Here is a 22,453-nt window from a genome sequence, read left to right on the forward strand (position 1 = left end):
ATTGAGGAATGAAGATTTATTATGTAGGAAAGTAAAGCTACGGTGTCTTAACTGTCCGAAAAGACCGCTGTCTGTTTTCTAGACCAATTTCTGAAACTTCCGAGGCCGTTTGCACTGGACAAAGTGCTGAATACATTTGCATCTAGTGGACACTTCAATGCCATGAAAGAACTCGCTGCAGAAAAGTACATCACATTAAGAAAACTACCAGGTTTACATCTTTACTGCAATCCCAGGCGTTCCCTTAATTACAGCCACAGTCCGGAACGTGATTCAGTTTTGTGTAGGTTGTTGGTTTCCTGTGCTTAACTTTATGAGATTTTATTGTTTCCTAGAGTAACTGAGCTTATGAACATTTTTAATAGGTTTAATTGTGAACGCATGTGTGTTTTTTATTAACAATTCTCAAAGTCACCAATGCCCTTTTCCCCTTTTGTGTCAGTAATAGAAAATGAACGAACTTCTACAGGATAAGCAATGGTTACGTTTTGATTGTATAAAATAGAGGAGACAACGTGGTCCACTACGTTGTTTGTCATTTATTATTTATCTATGATGACGGGATAGAAATACCCTACACAGAGTAATGTCAGAAAAGCTGTCTTTAAAAATGACTTCTTGTATACCCGGCAGTAGCCAGATTGACTGTGATTACCTCTTTGTTACAGCTACCAAATATATATGCTAGATAGCCATTCTGCATTTTGACAGGCATAACAGTATAGTTAAGTGATTTTCTCTGGAACTTTAGATAGTGTTTATTGTTATAGATTAGAAGTTAAAAACCACAAGGATGTGAGAACTACTTTAGAAACTGGAGAATCGAGCTTATTTATGTTAAAGAGGCAGAACAAATACAGTATTAAGAGCTTTGCAATTAGTATTACAAATGAAATGTTTATTATGATATGCAGGAAGCAAACTAGGATTTTTAAAGTTAATCTATTTCTGGAAATGAGGGATCAGGTGTTACTCATTTTTATATTTTTAGTGAATAACTAGCTCCTTGTGTAGCTTTAAAACTTCAAAGGAGATTAGAAAGGGCTTCCAAGCTGGGGCTTGAAGATTGAATAGAAATTTACGTGGTAGGCAGCTTGAGGATTCTTTGACTGCTTTTAGGCTGTGGTAACATTACAGGCAAGGGTGTGAAGGTTTCTTAAAACATGATGGGCCTGGGGAATTTTCGCCAGAGCTCCCGTTCTAGACTAGGGATTAGAATGTAAAACCTGAAAGCAATTGGGAACAGATTTGTTGAATTAGAAACATGTAAAGATTTTTAAGCAGGGAAGTGACAAGATGAGGTTGTTTGAAGTCCATGTGTAAAGAGTTAAAGCAGTGTTTCCCAATTAGTGACTTGAGCACTACTTTTTATGACTGATGGTATCTGAAAGTCAGATATTTACTTAATATTCACATTTCTGTGTAAATTCTTTTGACTTTAAACACCATCCATACAATCATAGATTGTTTTCAGCTTTTTCCCTAATATTTACTTAGTAAACAGTTTTTGTCTGTAACCTAAATTAGTCATAGGCACTTTTTACTTTGGGAAACTCAGTGTCGGAATGATTTTCAAAATTTTTGCTTTATACAACCCCTTCACGTGCTGAAAAGTGATTCAGAACTTAATGTTTATGTTATGTGAGATAATGAAGATTGCTCAGGCTTTATGCCTCTAGCCTCTGCAGCTATCACCTGCAGCCTAGAATGCCTGTGGTGCTCGGGGTGTGGGATGGGGCCACTGCCCGATGACCGATACCTGGGGTGTGGAGAGGGCAGCGTGAGTGGGCACAGCTGGGCCTGGACGGGGCTTTAGGGCCGTCACGTAGAGAAAGGGGAGGGCGGGTAAGATGTGAGATGGAGAGAACACCAGTTGATGCCAGAAAGAACCCAACGTGTAAAGATTCTCTCGGGGCTAGGAGATCTGCCAGCCCTCACCCCTATCCCCTTCCCCTTCCCCTTGCGCGCTTGCCCCGCAGCAGTCAGCTTACACAGAGCTTTAAAGCCTGAAAAAGGCGCTTGGGGCTCGGGTATTAGCCTTCACCTGTCTGCCCAGTCGACAGAGAACCTGCCCTGTACTTGCTGGCGCTACATGTGGGTTATGATTGATAATTAAATATTAGAAATTAAATAAGACTTTAAAACATTGTATCCATTTAGAAGTAATACAGCCACTAGGTTGTAAATAAGTAAGTTAACTTTATGAAAAATACTTTGTTTTTCAAAATAAAACACATTTGGGGGTTGTTTATTTTACATAGCTTTATAATTTTGCAAGTTTCTTTAATACCTGCCTTAAAGAACACAACACCTTGTATGGAGAAAACCAAGTCTAATTAAACATGTGGTTGGGAAAGGGAGAAATATTTTTTTTTCCTTTTAGTTATGAAGTACAATATGCAAGCAGAAACATAGATTTTTATTTAATAAGTTTATTTTTACATCATTTTGTACATTTTTTTTTCCATCTCAATTGTAATCCTGGCGATTTCCCATCACCATAATCCCGTGTACTTCTCTCCTCCCCCCGCCCCTTTTGATCCCATTCTCCACTCCACCCCCGCAAAATGTCTCTGGTATATGGTTGCTCATTATTTTTGTTATTTTCTCGCCTGGTCCATTATACTCCTGCTATGAGTGAAACCATCCGGTATTTTTCTTTCTCTTTCTGGCTTATCTCACTAAGCATGATCTTTTCCAGCTCCATCCAAGTTGCTGCAAAAGACATGTGTTTCTCTTTTTTGGTTGCTGAGTAATATTCCATTGTATACATGTACCACATCTTTTTTATCCAGTCATCTACTTTTGGGCATTTGGGCTGCTTCCATGTTTTTCCAATTGTAAATAAAGCAGCAGTAAACATGGGGGTGCAGGTATCTTTTTCAATCAGTGTTTTTGTATCTTTTGGGTGGATACCTAGGAGTGGGATTGCTGAGTGGTAGGGAAGCTCCATGTTTAGCAGTTTGAGGAACCTCCAAACAGTTTTCCATAGTGGTTGTACTAGTTTGCATTCCCACCAGCAGTGCAGGAGAGTTCCTTTTTCTCCACATCCTCGCCAACATTTGTTGTTGCTAGTTGTTTGAAGATGTGCCATTCTCACTGGGGGGAGGTGGTATCTCATTGTGGTTTTAATTTGCATCAAGGGAGAAATATTTTAAGTCTTCAGAAAATTGTGGGCCCTTTCACATGCTATACCAGGTTTTCACAAGTGTTAATTTCTTAAAGGTTAGTTGCAATGGCTAATCAAATTGTATTATTTTATGAGCTTTTATCCTAATCAAATTATATTTTATGAGCTTTTATGTTCTGTTATGTTAGAATCCATTTTCCTATTTTAGAATGTTTCAATACATGGTTTTCAGATGTTTGCAACTTATTTTTATAATTTTGTACATTTTTTTCCCAGAGAACAGTTTAGAAGGCCACGATGTTGTTCAACTTGAGGATATTCGCAGTGAACCATAAGAATATATCCAGTTTTCATGTTAATGTAAGCTTTTCTTTAAAATGAAGTGTACTGCGGTGTTCCTTACTTTATTGCCTGAAAGTGCCAGTTACCTTCAGCAGTTTCTTAATCGGGAGTGTGAGAGGACTTGTGACCTAGAAGCAGCATGCTTTATCAGGCTATAAATTCATTTTGCTTCTTTAAAATCCTTGTGCAGCATTTTGAAGCCCCTCAAGCCCACTTTGAGGTCACTAGTGGCCCCAGTCTGTTACAGTTTCCTTCGGTGTTCATGTCCCCCACTGGCTCTTAGCAGCTGCAGAGGACAGCGAAGGGGTGTCTGGGTGTGAGAGGCCTTGTTTTAACCTTTCTGAGGGTCATGGTTCTCAAGCTGCTATATCAGAGACCTTGTTGAAACAGGTGACTCAGCGCTATCCCCCGAGATTTACTTCTCTTGTCTGAAGCAGGTTGTGAGAATTAGTCTTTCAGACAAGTTCCCAGTGATGCCGATGCTGCACATCTCGGGGATCCATAACTCTATGATCAGCTCAGACTAGCAGACTTGTAATAATTTTACCTTTATTGTTGTATTATAATTGTTGTATTAAAAGTTTGTCACTTTTTAAAAGAATTGGAGTTAATTGAGATTACTTTAAGGAGATTTAAAGTATTTTGTTCTCTGACCCTAGTTATGATGTTAAAACTACTGTAATAAGTCATGCTAAAATAAAATAATGTCATTTCTTTTTCTCCTCACTAGAATATGTGTTGCTGTAAAATAAGAACAAGTTTTAAAAGTTTAAAACCATCTGTACATCATGGAAGAAGTTATAGTTCCCTACCAGGTATAAAGTCAGATTCTTCTCATTTTCTTTAAACTACTTTCTTCTCCCTCTCCAGTCTGTAAGCATCTCCCTTACTAAGTAAACATCTGCTCCTCACTGGCCATCCTAATAGGCTCCAAAAGGGGAGAGCTGGCGCAACAGTTGAGCATGTGCATTTGCATGGACTCTTACTGCAGAATACTTTCTGCTCCACTTTTGGTTTTTATCCAAACTATTTTCTGGTAGAGGTGTGACAGAATGATTTATTTTGAAGGTTGCTAAGAGTATTATTTATCTAAGATTGTATAGCGTAGGTAATGTGGTTAATAAAAGCTGTTCTGAATATCATTCTTGTATTTGAAGTAAGCACAGGGGAGACTCAGTGAAGCTAGTTTCATTCAGTTGCTGTTCAAATTACTGTCTTTGTCATGGGAAAATAATGGAGTAAAATTACTGACTGGCTATGTGACTTGTAAGGAAATGTGAATTTAATGACTTGTATTATGGGTATATGGCTCAGTTTTTATATTTTTTGCATGCATATTTAACTGTTGCAGTATAGGGTACGTCTTAATCTTCAAGCTACTGTGTTGTTTTCAAGTATAACAGAATTTTGGGAAAACTAGTTTAAATCATTATAGGTTTTGCTTTTTTTAAAATCCTACAAATACTACTTAGCCTTTTAGAAATGTTAATTATAGGATCTTCTCAGTGGTACCTAGAAGACCATCTTTAAGGGCATTGTCATTGGGATGGCTGCGTGAAGTGGGTTCAAAACTGTAGAAAAGTTAATTATTGACTGATAATAAGAATTACTGTTAGTTCCTTGGGCCTTGAAAAATGCAGGTTCACAGGACTGATTTTTCATTTCACTTTGTTTCAGGATCTACTTGTACCTTAAAATTATTGTTCTAATTCTATCGATGAAATTGTAGATGGTGGCAGAGATTAGAATAAGTGTTTTGCTAATGATATGATCTAGAAATTGTTTAAAATTTTTACTGCTTTTTTCTTTAGAGATTACTTGGGGACATTTTAGATAAGAGAGTTTAATTTGGATTTTATGTTAATTTCTTTCATTTTAAATTAGGGACAACCTCTTAAATTTAATACTTCATATTTTTTTTCACCCTCTTTCCATTAGGATTAATAGGGAGTGATATCAAATCCCTTCATTCCATCATCAGTCCTCCAATAGCTAAGTAAGTACTGTCACTGACACACTGTCTTTTCCATTGACTGCCATCAGAAGTTAGATTTCTCTCAAGAGCTTAATTTAGAAATTAGTGAACGTTCTAACTTCTGTGATTTTTTTTCTGCCTTACCTAATTATGAAAAAACATTGGTATATATTTTTAAAGTTTTTGTTTTTTAATTCAGTCCTAAAAAATTTTAATGTAGCACCAGCACACTTTTCAGAGAAATAAGTTACAAGGTCCTAGATAGCTCTTTTGTTACTTAGCTGTTTTGTCAGAATAATGTGATAGGAATATGTTTTTCCTAATTTTCATGCCAGTATATAAATTGTTGAAATATTAATCAACTTGAAACTAGCGTAGTGATGATATTTTGGTTTTACTTTTTAAAATGCCCACTTTTTAATACATGTTTTTTTTTTTTTTTTGCCTCTTTTAAACAGAATTCGTAATATTGGAATTATGGCTCATATTGATGCAGGGAAAACTACCACCACAGAAAGAATATTGTACTATTCTGGATACACAAGATCACTGGGAGGTTAGAATGGATTCCTCCTCTTCCCAAGCCCCCTTTAGTAAAAACATCATTGGGAAATATTTTGATTAAGTAGTCAACTTAGCAAATCTTGACTGTGACATGGAGACACTGATCTCCAAATCACAACATAAAGATAAGGTTGTTGCAGCATTCACCAAAGGATCTCCTTGGGTTCAACTAACCATTCAGACTTTCAGACTGCCACAGTTGGCACTGGTCTACTCAGAGAATGATAGAATAGGGACCGTAGTTTAAAAGAGACCAACAGTAGGGTTTTCACCCCATAGCTTGTAGCAATCCACATAGCTATATGGGAATTACCCTCTGTGGCCACCTCAAAGTGCAAGGGAACAATATATGTAGGTAAGGTGCCACCTTGGCTTAAAGGCTCATCTAGACGAATCTCATGTTAGCGCTCCATGATCACAGCTCTTAGGTTTCACAAAGGACATGTGATACCCCTCTCAGGGAAACCTCAGGCTCTGACGTTCCACCATATTTTTATGATTTATTCATAGCTTTTCCCCATTCACAAATTATTTTTTCATGAGATAGTGTTGCTTAATTACATAGTTCACATACTTCTGTTTTCTGGTTTATAGAGAGAACTGTAAAATGAACTAGAGGTTAAATTCTCTTGCAGAGGAAGAAAGTTTTGTTAACCCTTAACCTATAGTGGTAGTATTATTTACCTAAGTTTTGAATTGAAACATTAAATACTTTGATTTTTGATGGGGAATACACATTTAAATTCCCCTGTAGTCTCTCTCTCTTTTTTGGTTTGGTTGTTTTTCTAAAAATGTAAGGTTCCGCTCTGTAAATTAAGATTCAGCAAGTTTGTGGTATGTGGATTTTTGTATGGTGATTTTGAAATTATGTATTTGACTAATATATGTTCATGGTTTTCATGGTTCTCTGATGCATTAACCCTTGCATCATTATAGGGTGCTTTATATCTGATAAAACAATTTGAAATTTTGAGATGGAGTTCAGGAGGTCCATAATGCAAAGAGTGAAAGTGATTCTTTTTCAAAAACTGCATGATGATTTTGAAATGTAGTCTATTAGGCTCTGGAATTGGTTAAGTAACTTGTTCATTATGATAGAATAAGAAGTAATAAATTTGCATTTCAATCTAGGTCTGTTTGCTCTTTCACCACATTGCTCTTACCAGGTGTGAGGGATGTCAGATAAAGAAGGGGTAATGAAGGTTAAACTAGGAAAAATGAAGCACATATACGGATCCGTGAAATTAAAATATTTAGATAGATTTTAATCTTCATTGTTTAAGAAGATTGAATTTAATGACAAAATTACTAATCTTGCTGAAAAAGCTTTTTATACAATAAAGATTACCTGGAGAAAGATCGAGGGTTCTAAATATTAAGCCTAATATTTTCTGAACAGTTTTTCTTTAACTGTCAATTAAATATCAAGTACCAATAAAAAATGCTTGCCACTCTGCTTATGTCATGTTTTTCCTGGTTAGATGTTGATGATGGAGACACAGTGACAGATTTCATGGCTCAAGAGCGAGAAAGAGGCATAACGATTCAATCAGCCGCTGTTACATTCGATTGGAAGGGGTATAGAATTAATCTAATTGATACACCAGGTATGGTGCTGTTTCAGCAGTGCAGAAATGCTGCATCACTTGAGGGTTTTATAATTTGTATTACATGTATTTTTGCAAATTGTATAAAAATCATACAGTTTAACATATTTAACGTTTTAAGTTCAGAACTTACCTTGCAGAAGTAAAAACTAACCATTTCATCTCGGATCCCCTTCCTCCTCCCTGTAACAATTCTATGACTATGAGATTAACTACTCCAGATACTTTGAATCATACAGTAGATTCTTACAGTGTTTGTCCTTTTTTGACTGGCTTATTTTCCTCAGTATATAGTCCTCTAGGTTACCTTGACTACCCAACTACCTACTCATGTACACATTGTTTTATTTATTTTTTAAAGATTTATTTCATTTATTTATGTATACGAAAGCTGGGGTACAGGCCAGAGGTGTGTATGTGGTGGGGGTGGGTAGTGAGACGATTCACCAGAGGCAGAGTGGAGAGCAGAACAGGCAGATCTACTGAAATACACTGCTGAAAGTGAAACAGGAGAGGTCCGCTGTGCCATGTGGGTCAGCTCTCTGGCCAGCGATTGAACGCATGCGTCAGTGGCTGCAGATAGCTTCATAGTGCTGAGATTTCATCCTTTGTGCCACCAGGGAGGCCCTGGTTTCACAATTGACAGAATTTCCTTTCTTTCTAAGGCTGCATAGTATTCCATTGTTTAACACATTTTGTGTATATACCATTTCATCCATTGATGGACATTTGGACTGTTTATTTTTGACTATTGGGAATAGTGCTCCTAGATCATGAATGTGGAAATAACTATTTCGGACCCTCCTTTCAAGTCTTACTTCTCATCTTTTTCTTAGGTCATGTTGACTTTACCTTGGAAGTTGAGCGCTGCTTAAGAGTGCTGGATGGTGCAGTGGCTGTATTTGATGCCTCAGCTGGTGTAGAGGTAAAAATTATTGCCAAAGTGAAGACAGAGGAGAATGATTTTTTTTTTTAAATAGTATGTATCGGATTTAACTATAACCCTTTATTTGGTAAATTTGTCAAAATCAAATTATGGTTAAAGGAAGTTGGAAATTAATACGGAGATTTGCTCTATATGTTACTTCAGATATTTCACAGTAAAAGCAAACTGTTTTACTCTTTCTAACACACAGGGAAGTTAATGATGAGAACTGAAAAGAGCCTTACTTTCAAGTTAGTGAGTGAGCCTGCCAGAGTTTGATGAATTCTGGTAGCCCTGATTGCCATGGGGTGTCAAGTGACAGGCTTGACAGTGGGAAACCTGTGCTCAAAGAATACAAATATTTTATAAGCAGCAGAAAGAGAAACTTGAGACTTGATGAGATAAGATTTAAATTACTTTGGTCACAGTTACTAAACTGTACTTTGAACATTAACATCAGGTGTGTCTACTCCATGTGTAATAAGTTTTTTTTGTCAACTGTATGTATTTTCCTTTTGAATAGGCACAGACCCTCACCGTGTGGAAGCAAGCTGATAAACACAAGATACCTCGCATCTGTTTTTTAAACAAGATGGACAAAACTGGAGCAAGGTACTTAAAGTGTAACTCTATGACTTAGCAAAATGAGAATACATTTTGAGCTTTCAATGAACTATACATTTAGAAGGTGAATTTAAGTGTGTTGGAAATTCAGAGAGGAATTGCCCTAATCCTTAACCAATTTAGGGTTTGCTAATTTAAGAATAATTTTAAAATCTCGTTGTTGGTATCCTGGAACCAGCTTTTCTATTTTATTAGGTGTCTTAAAAGGGCCAATTAAATGTGTTTAGGAAACATGAGGCTGAGATGTGCTCTATATGTAACTTAAGCTCTTGAGACCTAAATTGCGTAAAAAAAAAAACCTTAAACCTTTTATTTTGACTCTTTGTAGAGGTGGTTCGACTAAAGGAATAAATGTGTTATTAAACAAAAATAACTTAAACAGCAACTGTTCCGTGGCCCTCCCTGGTGGCGCAGCGGGTTAAAGCACAGCAATGAGAAACTAAAGCCACTTCTGCATGAGTTCGATTCCCGCCTGCCCCAGAGGTGACCACATGGTGTGGCAGACCTCTCCTGACCCGCCCGCTGTTCCTCTCAGCAGTATACTTCCTCGATCTGCCTATTCTGCTCCCCACTCTGTCTCTGGTGAAGCCTCTCACCACCCCTGAGCCTCTGGCCTGTACCCCAGTTCTGTATGTACAAATAAATAAATCTTTAAAAAAAAAAAAAAGCAACTGTTCCCTATAGAGTAAATATAAATTGTGGAATCCCAATTCTATCCCACTTTAAAAAATACTTCTGAACAGTTAGTTCATAGACTAAATAACAAGCTGGGAGTGATAGAGGTCTGATAGGTGATCAGTCATCTAGGCTCTACTGTGCAGAGGCTGTATCCTCCTGTTTAGGGTTCTAGCTGGTGATGTCTTACTGAGTCCACTTATCCTGTTTACAGTTACAAGGTATAGTCTTTGTATTGCTGGAAGTTATGGTACTCCCCATTGTTAAAGTTGGGGGAGGGGAGAGAATTGTTTCTTATGGTTGCCTCACAGAAGGAGGCTCTTCCTTTTCCCTTGATATTCTTTAGCTGCTGGGTAATAATGCTCTCAACAAAATGGAATTGGGAGAGGAGAATGTGGATATTTTGAGTAAACCAAGAGTTTACTAATGTAAAGGGATAAATGCCAACATGTGTAATGCTCACTGTGACAAGGTATTAAGTTTATTCAGGACATCCCATGGAAACTTGCTAAATGGTGAACATTAGGGGAAATGAAAAGAGTTACAGTTATAGGACAGTTTCAAACCCATTTTTATAATCTTAACTTTTTTTTGGCTATAATTATCTTTCTACAGTTTTAACTATGCAGTTGAAAGCATCAGAGAGAAATTGAAGGCAAAACCATTGCTTTTACAGGTAATTTAATCAATAGCACCTTCTCAGTTTCTTCATTTTATTGTGACATGCATACATTTCAGAAGCTAGCAAATCCTTTGTGGAAGAAGTTGGGACACAGATAAAAATAGCTATTTATTATGGTAAGAATGGTAATTACTTGGGGTAAGTGGTACACCTAGATAAGTTTTATTGCCAGCACAGTACCAAATGAATGATCATTTAATAATGTTGCTCTCACTTTGACTTATAGTTACCTATTGGAGAAGCTAAAGCTTTCAAAGGGGTAGTGGATATAATAAATAAAGAAAAACTTCTTTGGCATCCCAATTCAGATGACGGAAAAGACTTCGAAAGAAAACCTCTCTTGGAAACGAGTGATCCAAAGTTGCTGAAGGAAACAACAGAAGCAAGGAATGCCTTAATTGAACAAGTAAAATAAACAGTTTGAGTTTAAAATTATCTAAATTACCTAAGTAATTAGAAATTTAACATTTTTTATTTATTGTAAAATGTCATATAAAATCATATTAGATATACGTAAAGTATAATGAATAATACACTGAAAACCAATAGCTGCACCACCCAGCTTAAAATATAGACTATTAGTAACATTCTTGGTTTGCTGTGTGTACTTTTCATTTTTCTCTCCACTAATTGTTTATCTTGCAACCACTATCTTAATTGTAATATTCATCTTCCATTTGCTTTTCTTTATAGTTTATGACAAATATATGTGTCCTGAAAGAACTTGGCTTTGCCTGTTTTGGGACTTTACATAAATGTAATTTTACTGTTAATAACATTGGTCAACATTTTGTTGATGAGATATACATGTAGCTATGTGTAGTTATAGTTTATTTACTATCTTGCTTAGTGTTACAGTATGCGATTATACCACAGTTTGTCTATTGTCCTGTGGGTAGACTTTGAGGTTGTTTTCTCTTTTTTGCAGTTACAGTGCTGCTGTGAACATCCTTGTATTTATCTCCTTGCGCACATGTGCAAGAATTTGTTTTATGGTTAAACCTAGGAGTGGAATTGCTGGGTCAAAGGGTATGTTCATTTTTCACTTTACTAGATGTCAGATTGTTTAGAAAATTTTAAAACTATTTTCATAGTTAGTATATAACTCTGGACCTCATCTTCCCTCAAAGTTTAATAAAAAATAGTAAGATTGTAAATGGTGATAATATTTATCAATGTGTTAATGTAGCGAGCAATTAAGTAAAATGTACCTTACGTAAACTCCCTGAGTCTTAAGATAGAGAAAAGTATTTGACTATGAGCCCTTTGACTTTTCACTGCTAACTTTAAACTGTGAGAATAGGTCTGATTAGCTTTAATTTTTTTTATTCATTTTTATGTAGTTATTTTTGAAGTAATTTTTTCATTATGATATGTAGTAATCATGAACTTTATCACTAGCATAGCAATTATAATTACTGTTTATTATTGGGTAGTAGTTATTGAGGACTTACTGGCTGCTAGCTCAAGTATTCACATATATTATTTAATGCTCACCCCAACCTTAAATTAATCCCCATTTTACAGATGAAGAAGGGGAGGCTTAGATTGCTTAGAATAGTTGTTGAACAACTGTAGCAGAGCTGGATAAGGTTAGAGCTAAACTTTCATGCCTTTTGATATGGGACATACAATGGATAATAATGGAATTGATATTTATTAGTCAGTTATTCTCCTTTGGGGTTTTGTGTTTTATGTCTTCTACTAAAAGGTAGAAAGAAAAAAATGTTGCACTGTAGTCGGCAGATATATCCCATATTCTAGCACATGACTATATATAATGAAAATAAAGATTTGAGATGATCGCTAGATGATTATATTCTAAATACAAGGAATATTTAGATATGGATAAAGTTAGAGAAAAAGACCACATCACACCATTAGAATTAGAGGAAACGTTGACAGGGATGTAGGGAAACTAACCTTTCTGTGTTTTGGCAGGAATGAAGGTGGTGGGGGCACTGTGGAAAACTGTATGGTGGTTCCTCACAAAATTGAAATGAGTTACCGTATGATCTAGCAATTCCACTTCAGGGCATATATCCAAATAGTTGAAAGCAACATTTCAAAACATGCATACTTATATATTTATAGCCATAGCAGCATTACTCACAGTACTGATGACAGAAACAACCTATCTATTCATGGGTGAATAGATAAACAAAATGTGGTATGTGCATACAATAAATAGTGTTACTCAGCTTCAGAAAAGAAGGAAATTCTGGTATATGCTACAACATGCATGAATGTTGGACATTAGGCTACTTGAAGTAAGCTAATCATGCCCACACATGAAAATCTCAAATACTGTATCATTGCACATACATATGAGGTATCTAGCATAGTTGGATTCATAGGAACAGAAGATAGATGATAGTTGCTGGATTGGGTGCACAAATGAATAAATATTTAATGGATGTAGGGTTTTAATAAGATAAAAACATTCTGGAGGTTGATTTGTATGTCAATGTGAATATACACTACTGAACTGTACACTTAGAACTTGTTAGATGTTAAATTTTGTTATGTGTACTTTACAGTTAAAATTTTTTTTAATTAGTGAATAAGATTAGTATGGACTAGAATCTTCTGCTTCCTGCGTGCTAAAGGTAAACAGTAATAACAGTAATACTTATTGTATGATTGATGTTCTGAAAAAATATCCTCACAACATCACTGTGAGGTAGATACAAGCATTTCCATGAGTAACCAAGGCAAAGAAAAGCAAAATAATTTGACTGCAGATTTTGAACAAGTAAGTAGTGGAGCCATTTCTAGGTAATGTGATTCCAGAAGCTCTTCTTCACCATCACATATGCTGCTTTTCAGCAGGATGGTTTCTGCTCTAGTTAGTTGTGTTAACAGTGTTTTTCTTACCGTGTTTTGCCCCCTTATACTGTTAGATACTTTTAAAAGTGTTTCATCAATTTTGTTGCAGAGTAATTCTGTTTCATATAGGTAGGCAATTATGAAAAGGACATAAACATGAATTATATTTTTATGATTGAAAAGATAAGATACCTGTGCCCATAACCTAAATAAATTCCATCTATGCAGGGTTACGGCAAAATTAGTTCTTTCAGTTTGACTGTCTTAGGTGATCTGTTGAACATTCAGAATTATTAGAAGAATACCAAATGAAACTTTATGAACAAAGATTTCTAAATTTATCTAAAAATTATACACACATATATGTGCATGTGTTATCATTGGTTGTAAATTCTATGCTTCCTTAATTTCTTTGGTGCATTCTAAGTAGTTATTACTGTGTTGAGATGGTTCATCAGGTTCATCTGACTTCCCATGAATTGGGAAAACTAATAATATTTCTTCAATTTTTGGTCTCCTTTTGGAAGAAAATTCTGGATAAGAGAGGTCATGTAGATGTCATGAAATATCTGGAGGATGTATATTTATTATATTTTAGAATATTTACATGTATTGATAATGTAAGAATATTTAGACCTAATAGTTATGACAAAATACACAAATTATAAAACAAAAGCCTTTCTTTACAGGTCGCAGATTTGGATGATGAATTCGCTGACTTGGTTTTAGGAGAATTTAGTGAAAATTTTGATTTGCTACCAGCTGAAAAGGTAAATTTTATTATATATATTTGGATTTCTGTTTCAAGTTGTTTTTAAAAATCTTTACAAATGATTAGAAAATTTTAAGTTAAACAAAAAATAGAAGAGCATTAACATAGCAAAGTTATTACTATCATAGGGATTTAAATAACAATTTTTTTATTTTCAGATATACTTTATAAAATTAAGTTGAATTTTTGCTAATATTCACTCAGGATCAGCTAATTAGTCATACTTTTCATTCTGATCATTTCTTCAAGTATTTTTAAGGAAATAATGTGTAGAAATTTTGTATTTAAAATTGGATTTTCAGACTTCCACCATGGTCTTTTTATTCCCTCACATTTTTTCCTGAGTCTGCTTGCAGTTTTAATGGAAATTCATAGGATAGCCCATTTTTTTATTTTGAATTTATTACATCAGGAAAAGGGCAAGTAAATGCTGATAGTAATTGAATTATTACATATCTTCAAGTTATGCCTGTTTTCTGCCAGGAATCTTCCTCCATGACTTTGGCACACTTACTGTTTGTTTTTCCTTTTGAAACATAAGACTTGACATGTAAAGTTTCTAGTTAGTAATATGCAAAACAGGCCCAAGATAATCCTGGAAAATTTGCTTAGTTGTTATTATTATTATTATTATTATTTAATTTGTTTATGCATACATAACTAGGGTACAGGCCAAAGGTCTGGGGCAGTGAGAGTATTTACTAGAGACAGAGTGCAGAACAGAACAAGCAGATCAACGAAGTACACTGCTGAGGGGAGCTGCTGGTGGGTCAGGAGAGGTCTGCTGTGCCATGTGGGTCACCTCTGGGGCGGGGATCGAACTTGCACTGAGACTGAGGCCAGCTTGCAGTGTTGTGTCCTAACCCATTGCGCTACCAGGGAGGGCCCCTTAGTTATTATTTACAAAAAGAATTAAAAACATAAGTTCTGTAGATTATTTTGAGCCACTTAAAGGTAAAAGTGGGAAAAAGGTGACTTTTTCCTTTGAATGATGTGATCTTTGAGTCCATTTTGAAATTTTATATTTAATATTTAAACATTTAAATGTGATGTTGATTAACTCTGTGGTCATATAACATGATTTCTGTTTTCAAAGAGCTCACCATGTAAAGTGAGATTGACTTACCATTTTTACTATTTATACAAACACACCTAAGCTTTTCTTGGTTTTGAGACCTTTTAAACTTTCTCTGAGCTCTCATTTTCCTTGGATTTTATTTAATTTGGATCTAATTCATTTGAGTAATGTGTAATAATGTATGTATTTTTTACTTTTTACCAAGTCTTCTTTTAGACTATCAAGACTAAATCACAGATGTGCTAATTCATTTATTCAAGAATTAGTTTTGACCACCGACTCTATTTTAAGCACTTCTGGTTTCTGGAAGTTAGTGTTATTATAAAACTCATGGATTTTATAGTCTAGTAAATGAAGAGCAAATAACAAAAAAATATTATTGTCTAATAAGCAAATACTCAACCAGGTAGCTATTGATGTTATAAAAAAAATATGAGCAGTAGCATCATAAAGAATGAGAATGTACTGAAGAGTGCTGTTTTGCATGATTGTTTCAGAAGGCCTCCAATTCTGATGTATTTGAAAATTTGACTGAGATAGTATACCACGCACAGAATACTTATTTATATCCCTGCTTTATAGCTACAGACTGCAATACATAGAGTAACACTGGCTCAGACAGCTGTGCCTGTACTTTGTGGAAGTGCTCTGAAAAACAAAGGTATTCAACCCTTGTTAGATGCTATTACCATGTATTTGCCTTCACCTGAAGAACACAACTATGAATTTCTGTAAGTATGCAAGTACACAGACTAAAATCATGTAGGCAAGTGGGTCATACTTTGTGACATTGGTGAACTATCACTATAAACAATACATAGAGCCATAATAATTTTTATTTGAAAAGGGACACTTGTTATCTCTTGTAACCAGCTCTGTATACAGTGATAGAGCCCATTAGTGTGGCATTTTGCTGGGCAGAGTATATATGTTGACCCTGCCATTTTAGATTTTTAAAAAAGTAGTATGGTAAGTCCTCACTTAACATTGTGCTTAGTTCTTGAAAACTGCAACTTTAAGCAAAACAAGGTTAATGAAAACAATTTGACCATAGACTAACTGTATTAACAGGAGCTAAGTTCCTGTGGCATGATTCTCGTCACAGAACATCATAAAACCTCTGAATAAAGACCAAACATAACTTTAACTTTAAACAATTTATATTCATTTATTCATTTCCAAACCGTTTACTCCAGTTCAGCATTGCAGTGGCAGGAGCCTATTGTGACCGCTTGGATGTGAGGTAGGAACCAGCTCTGGACAGGACAGCATCTGTCACAGGACACATGCACACACATTTACACTGAGACTGGGACAATTTTGACAGGCTAATTTAGACCCTACTCTACACATCTTGGGAAAGTGGGAGGAAACAATAGCCCTTGGAGGAGACACATGAGCAGACAGGAGGGGAACATGCAGGTGCCACATACAACAGTGGTCCTGACATGGAATGAATTTTTTTCACCAATGTTATAGTAAAATGACATTATTTGAGACCTGTATACTGGAATGTTTAATAAATATACTGTAGGTTTGTTTGTATTACAAATTTCAAGTTTTTTTTTTTTAAAGGTTTATTTATTTGTTCATACAGAACTGGGGTACAGGCCAGAAGTTCAGGGGCAGTGAGAGCCTTCACCAGAGACAGAGTGGGGAGCAGAACAGGCAGATCATCGAAGTACACTGCTGAGGGGAGCAGCAGGCGGGTTGGGAGAGGTCTGCTGTGCCATGTGGGTCACCTCCAGGGCAGGTGGGGATTGAACTATGCGGAAGTGGCTTTAGCTTCTTAGTGTTGTGCTTTAACCCGCTGCGCCACCAGGGAGGGCCCAAATTTCAAGATTTTTAAGAAGCTGAAAGTATTTCACAGCTTTGAAAGGTTATTTTACTCCTGTTGTCACTGACGGCAACTGTGTGTAGTAATAAATGAGCTAAAATCTGAGTGAGCATTTTGCAAAAATGGCAGGCAGGGATAAAACTTGATCCAGTTGAGTTAACTAGCACATTAGCCATTTTGCTTATCTCTAAACTGTAGAGACGGTGAAGTGACCGTGTGCATGGCCTGCATGTATTCGGACATAATGCCAGCTCTCCCGCATGGCTTGTCCTCTGTAAAATGCAGAGCACGGGACCTGTGACCTAGGATTTTTACAAGCATCAAATGAGTTAACATTTATAAAGTACATGGAGCGGGGCTTACTATGTGGTAAGTTATATAAGTACTTGTTAAATAAAGTTAAAAATTGGCGAAAATTGCAATAAGATTGGAGAAGTTCTATACAGAGTCTCCAGCTTGATTCAGAATCCTTAGAAACTAACTGAACATAATGTAAGATTTGCTCAGAAAATGTACTTATGTACACATTTGGCAGTTTCTTTATAAGATTTATTTATTCGTACAGAACTGGGGTACAGGCCAGAGATGCAGAGGGTGAGAGGATTCACCAGAGACAGAGTGGGGAGCAGAACAGGCAGATCAAAGAAGTACACTGCTGAGGATGCAGTGGGCAGGTCAGGAGAAGTCTGCCACGCCATGTGGATCTCCTCTGGGGCAGGCAGGGACCAAACTCATGCAGAAGTGGCGTAAAGCTGCTTAGTGCTGTGCTTTAACCCACTGCGCCACCAGGGAGGGCCACATTTGGCAGTTTCAAAGGCAATCAAACTCTGAAATCTTATCAGTGAACACCAGTTTAAGGACATGCGTCTCTAAGAATATATTTGTATAAACAATTTCAAGTTTATGATGTACATTTATATGAAAGCAGTAATTGGAAAACACTTATTTGCTTACCATGTACAGGTTTTTTGAGAGGTGGTGTGATGTTCCTGGGTGTATTTTTTTGTGGAGGGAACTCTTGGCAGTGGAATTATTTGCAAACCAATGGACTATTTGGAAGATACTTCATTGATTTTAGTTTTGAGAAATTAATGTCAAGAAGTCACAAATTTAGTCCAGTGGAGGGAATAGTTACCATTATTTAATCTGCCTGAGAACTTAAAAGATCTGAGGGGACTTTGGAGGACAGCATGGCTAAGTCTATGCAGTGATTCAGATCTAGTTGTGTAGATATATGGGAAGTATATTTTAACTTTTCTGGACTGTCTCCTTGATTTGATAGGCAGTGGTATCAGGGTGACTTATGTGCACTGGCATTTAAAGTTCTTCATGACAAGCAGCGAGGACCACTGGTTTTTATGCGTGTTTACTCAGGCATGATTAAACCCCAGTTGGCTGTCCACAACATTAATGGAAGCTGCACGTAAGTAGATGCCCAAGTTAATTTTTAAAACTGTATTTTTTTTATAAAATACTTTACTAAATAAATAATCATGTTTTATAGGGAGAGAATAAGTCGCCTGCTTTTGCCATTTGCTGACCAACATATAGAAATCCCATCTCTGAGTGCTGGGAACATTGCTTTGACTGTTGGGCTCAAACATGTAAGTGATAGAATGATTCCTCAGGCAATAGTAACTTAAACATTTCATTAAAAGTATATGTTTGTGGTAGAAATATTGCATAAACAACCAAATATCCATTAGAAGAATAATTATTGTAACATATTAACATTGTTGAACTGATACATTTAGTAGAAAGAAAAGTAAATTACAGAAGACTTTAAAACAGTATGGATTGGAGCCATATAAACTGCAAAGCCAAGTAAAATTGCTTACTGTTCTTGGATGTGTACATATTTTAAGTTTATATAAAATGTCATTCCCATTGCAGTATGTCAGGAAACTTTTTATTGAGCTGACATTGCATTATAAAATTATGTTTTGAGTGTGCATCAGTATAAGTCAACATCTGGTTATATGACTTTATTTCACCACTAAAAGTCCAGTTCCATACTTAACTATACAAGGACCCCCTTTGTGTAAGTTATAAACCCTCTTGCCCCCTCGCCTTCTGGTAACCACTGTTTTTCCTTATAGACTAGTAGCTTATTTTTTTACTTTGTGCATTCTTAAATCTCAGGGTGTTTATCTTTCTTCATCTGATTATATCACTAAGGATAATATGTTCAGGGACTGTCCACATTGCTGCAGATGTCAAGGTTTCCTCCCATTATAGGGCCGAGTAGTATTCCATTGTGTGTGTATCTGTATGTAAAATTACTTTATTCAGCCATTTGTGGATGGGCTCTTAGGCTGTTTCTAACCCTTGACTATTGTAAATAATGTGATGTACTTGGAGATGTCTGTCTCTCTTCCAGTTAGTGCTTTTCTATTTGGGTAAATAAGTGATCACATAAGTGATCACTGGATCACATGAAGTCTCTTTTTTTAACTTTTCATACAGTCTGTATAGACTACTTTCCATAATGGCCGCATCAGTTTACATTTTCACTGAGAGTGTATAAGGATTCCCTTCTCGCTGCATCCTTTCCAACACTTGTTTGTTGCCTTTTGGGTAATAGTGAGTTCTCATGATGTGAGGTGCTATCTCATTGTTTTGATTTGCATATCAAACCAAATGATGAGCATCTTCACATGTGCCATGGGCCATCTGAATGTCTTTGGAGAAGTGTCTATTCAGATTCTCTGTTCACGTTTAATTTGGGTTGTTTAATGTTGCTGACTTTTATAACTTCTTTGTATATTTTGTATATTAATCATACCTTGTTAGATGTATGATTTGTAAAGTCTTTTCCCATTCAGTGTGTGTTTTCAAGTTTTGACGAATTTCTTCTGTTGCACAGTTTTTCAGTTTGATGTAGCCTCATTTAATTATTTTTCCTTTCGTTTGCTCCTTTGCCTTTGGAGTTGAGTCCCAAAAGACGCCTTCCTCACTGAATTGAAATATACCACATGTATTTTTTTTATGTATTTTCTGGTTATAAGTCTCTAAATCACTTTTAATATTTTGTGTATCATCTTAGATAGTTCATTCTTCTGTGGTTAGCCAGCTTCCCAATATTTATTGAAGAGAGTTCTCTTGCTCCATCCATTGTACATTCATGGTTCCTTTGTCATAAAATAATTGTCAGAGTGTGTGTGTGAGTGCTGCATGCCATTGGATTTATTTCCGGAATCTCAGTTTTTCTTCATCTATTTGTTTTTCTTTCAGCACTGTGCTGTTTGATTAATATTTCTTGGTAATATAAAGGTCAGGGAGTATAGCTCCACTTTTTTTTTTCCCAAAAATTTTTGTTTTTGTTTTTTAGGGTTGTTCGCAATTCCAAATAAGTTTAGGATTTTTTTTGCTCTATTTCTGTGAAGAATGCTTTGGAATTTTGATAGGGATTTCATTAAATATGAATATTACTTTAAGTGATGTGGCCATTTTAATGATGTGAATTCTTCCAGTCCCTGAGCATGGCATCTTCCCATTTCTTTATATTTTCTGTTCTTCCACTTTTTTTTATAATTTTAGGTATATATAGGTTTTCCACCTCCTTGATTAAATTTATTCCTAGATATTTCTTTTTTAAGTGCCATGGTAGCTTTTTTTAAAAAAATTTTTGCCTTACTGAAACACTGAGTGCTTCCCAAATAGTCTGTTTTGTTTCAAAAATTCTTATTTGCTTGCAGACTGCAACTGGAGACACCATAGTCTCATCCAAGTCCAGTGCATTAGCTGCTGCTCGTCGAGCCGGAAGGGAGGGAGAAAAGAAGCATAGACAAAACACTGCAGCTGAGAGACTTTTATTGGCTGGAGTGGAGATTCCAGAACCTGTTTTCTTCTGTACCATAGAACCCCCATCAGTGGCTAAGCAGCCAGGTACAAGTAGTTTTGTTGTATCAATTAGTGCTCTGGTTAGTTATATAAACATTATATTGACAAAGGATTTCTTAAGTGGTTGTGTTCAATTTTATCAGAATGTGTAGACACTTCTTGTGACTAGTCGAGTGTTATTTAAGATGTTTTGACTTTCACAAACTCCTTTTATTTTTTTCTTTTCTCGTGTATTAGTCATTTTTCTCATCTTCTTCCTTACTCTCATGATGCTATATTGGAATTCTAAGTAATTGCCGTGAGGACTGTTCTTCCTGTTAGATTTCATAGTAACCAATTCATAACTTACTCAGCTTCACATCATAATTTGTAAAAACTATTTCCTATTTTCTAGCTCAACCGCCATAATTCTTTGATAGAAAAATACACATGTATACATACACACACCTCATAGTTGATTTGTTTGGTATTCTTGAGTGTCATACAGTTCACTCTTTAGCATATTTGCTCAAACTTTTAGTGGCTCCTTAATATGGTATTTAAAACTCATGCGTCCAGTTGTATCACTTCAGTTAACTTTGGTGAAATACGGTCAAAAAACCCCAAATAACAGTTGCTTTCATGACAAAGATTCGTATCTCCCTCTTATGGTGTCTGCCTTGAGTTGGTATCCTGGGGGTTAGAGGATGCTTCAGTGTCATCAGACATCAGTCCAGTCTTTCCACCCTGGTTGCTCTGGGACACAGCTCCTAGTCTCACTCAGTTCACGTTGGAGTCCCTGACAAAAGAAAGGGGGGAAAGGCCACGTGTCCCTCTTCCTTTTAAAATTTCTTAGGTGTGATTGGCTAAATCTTTGACACCTGACTGCCAGTGCAGAGATGTCTACTAGGTGTGGTCTTTCAGCTAGGCAGCAGCAGAGCAGAGGAAAAGGCTTCTAGCAGTCTTTGACATCAGCTTTGCTACCTGACCTCACTTCTTAAAACCTCACTCTGAACCCTCTTTTTGCACCCAAATGAGAATAAAAAGAGTAACTTAACTTATACCTTACACTCCCATAGTAAAGTAGTTCTGATTTCTGGAAGAAGCCACCCTACTTTGCATTTATTCTCTCTTGTTCTATGATGGCTGAACTTGTCTGCTGAGGGAATAGTGAATTTTTCTTTAGGTCTCAGCTTGGGCATCATCTCTTTTTGAGACCTTCACTGATTTACTATTTTAGACTGTTTAAGAATGAACTTTCTGAAGATCCTTATTATGTAGGAATTCCATTTTCTTACCTTTCCAGCTGAGTTTATATGAAAAAAAAAAAAAAATCTCAGTATAAGACAGCCCCTAAGTATTGAAGGAAATTGGAGTTCTCTTGTGCAATTGGTTATAAATGAATGAATGAGTGAATGAATGAATGAATGAATAAGTGAATGAATAAGTGAATGAATGAGTGAATGAATGAGTGAATGAATAAGTGAATGAATGAGTGAATGAGTGAATGAATGAGTGAATGAATGAGTGAATGAATGAGTGAATGAATGAGTGAATGAATGAGTGAATGAATGAGTGAATGAATGAGTGA

At 36.0% G+C, this 22,453-nt stretch overlaps 2 protein-coding genes across 2 annotated transcripts in view; one reads left to right on the forward strand and one right to left on the reverse strand.

Annotated features, from left to right (window-relative positions):
• Nucleotides 1–703, reverse strand: part of NSA2 (NSA2 ribosome biogenesis homolog (S. cerevisiae)) — a 9,155-nt gene extending 8,452 nt beyond the window's left edge. Inside the window, exon 1 of the mRNA XM_012721766.1 lies at nucleotides 656–703. Within this exon, the coding sequence (XP_012577220.1) occupies nucleotides 656–703 (48 nt within the window). The remainder of the gene's footprint in view (nucleotides 1–655) is intronic.
• Nucleotides 704–3,406: 2,703 nt separating this feature from the next.
• The window catches only part of GFM2 (G elongation factor, mitochondrial 2), a 31,515-nt gene continuing 12,468 nt past the window's right edge, over nucleotides 3,407–22,453 (forward strand). The window contains exons 1-14 of the mRNA XM_004678207.2: nucleotides 3,407–3,490; nucleotides 4,203–4,287; nucleotides 5,411–5,468; nucleotides 5,906–6,003; nucleotides 7,493–7,618; nucleotides 8,455–8,543; nucleotides 9,067–9,155; nucleotides 10,458–10,518; nucleotides 10,751–10,930; nucleotides 14,043–14,123; nucleotides 15,786–15,934; nucleotides 18,323–18,463; nucleotides 18,545–18,644; nucleotides 20,739–20,928. Of these exons, the coding sequence (XP_004678264.1) occupies nucleotides 3,428–3,490; nucleotides 4,203–4,287; nucleotides 5,411–5,468; nucleotides 5,906–6,003; nucleotides 7,493–7,618; nucleotides 8,455–8,543; nucleotides 9,067–9,155; nucleotides 10,458–10,518; nucleotides 10,751–10,930; nucleotides 14,043–14,123; nucleotides 15,786–15,934; nucleotides 18,323–18,463; nucleotides 18,545–18,644; nucleotides 20,739–20,928 (1,510 nt within the window). The 5' untranslated portion in view covers nucleotides 3,407–3,427. The remainder of the gene's footprint in view (nucleotides 3,491–4,202; nucleotides 4,288–5,410; nucleotides 5,469–5,905; nucleotides 6,004–7,492; nucleotides 7,619–8,454; nucleotides 8,544–9,066; nucleotides 9,156–10,457; nucleotides 10,519–10,750; nucleotides 10,931–14,042; nucleotides 14,124–15,785; nucleotides 15,935–18,322; nucleotides 18,464–18,544; nucleotides 18,645–20,738; nucleotides 20,929–22,453) is intronic.

Source organism: Condylura cristata, unplaced genomic scaffold (assembly GCF_000260355.1).
Source record: "Condylura cristata isolate star-nosed mole 26May11 unplaced genomic scaffold, ConCri1.0 scaffold00007, whole genome shotgun sequence".
NCBI lineage: Eukaryota > Metazoa > Chordata > Mammalia > Eulipotyphla > Talpidae > Condylura > Condylura cristata.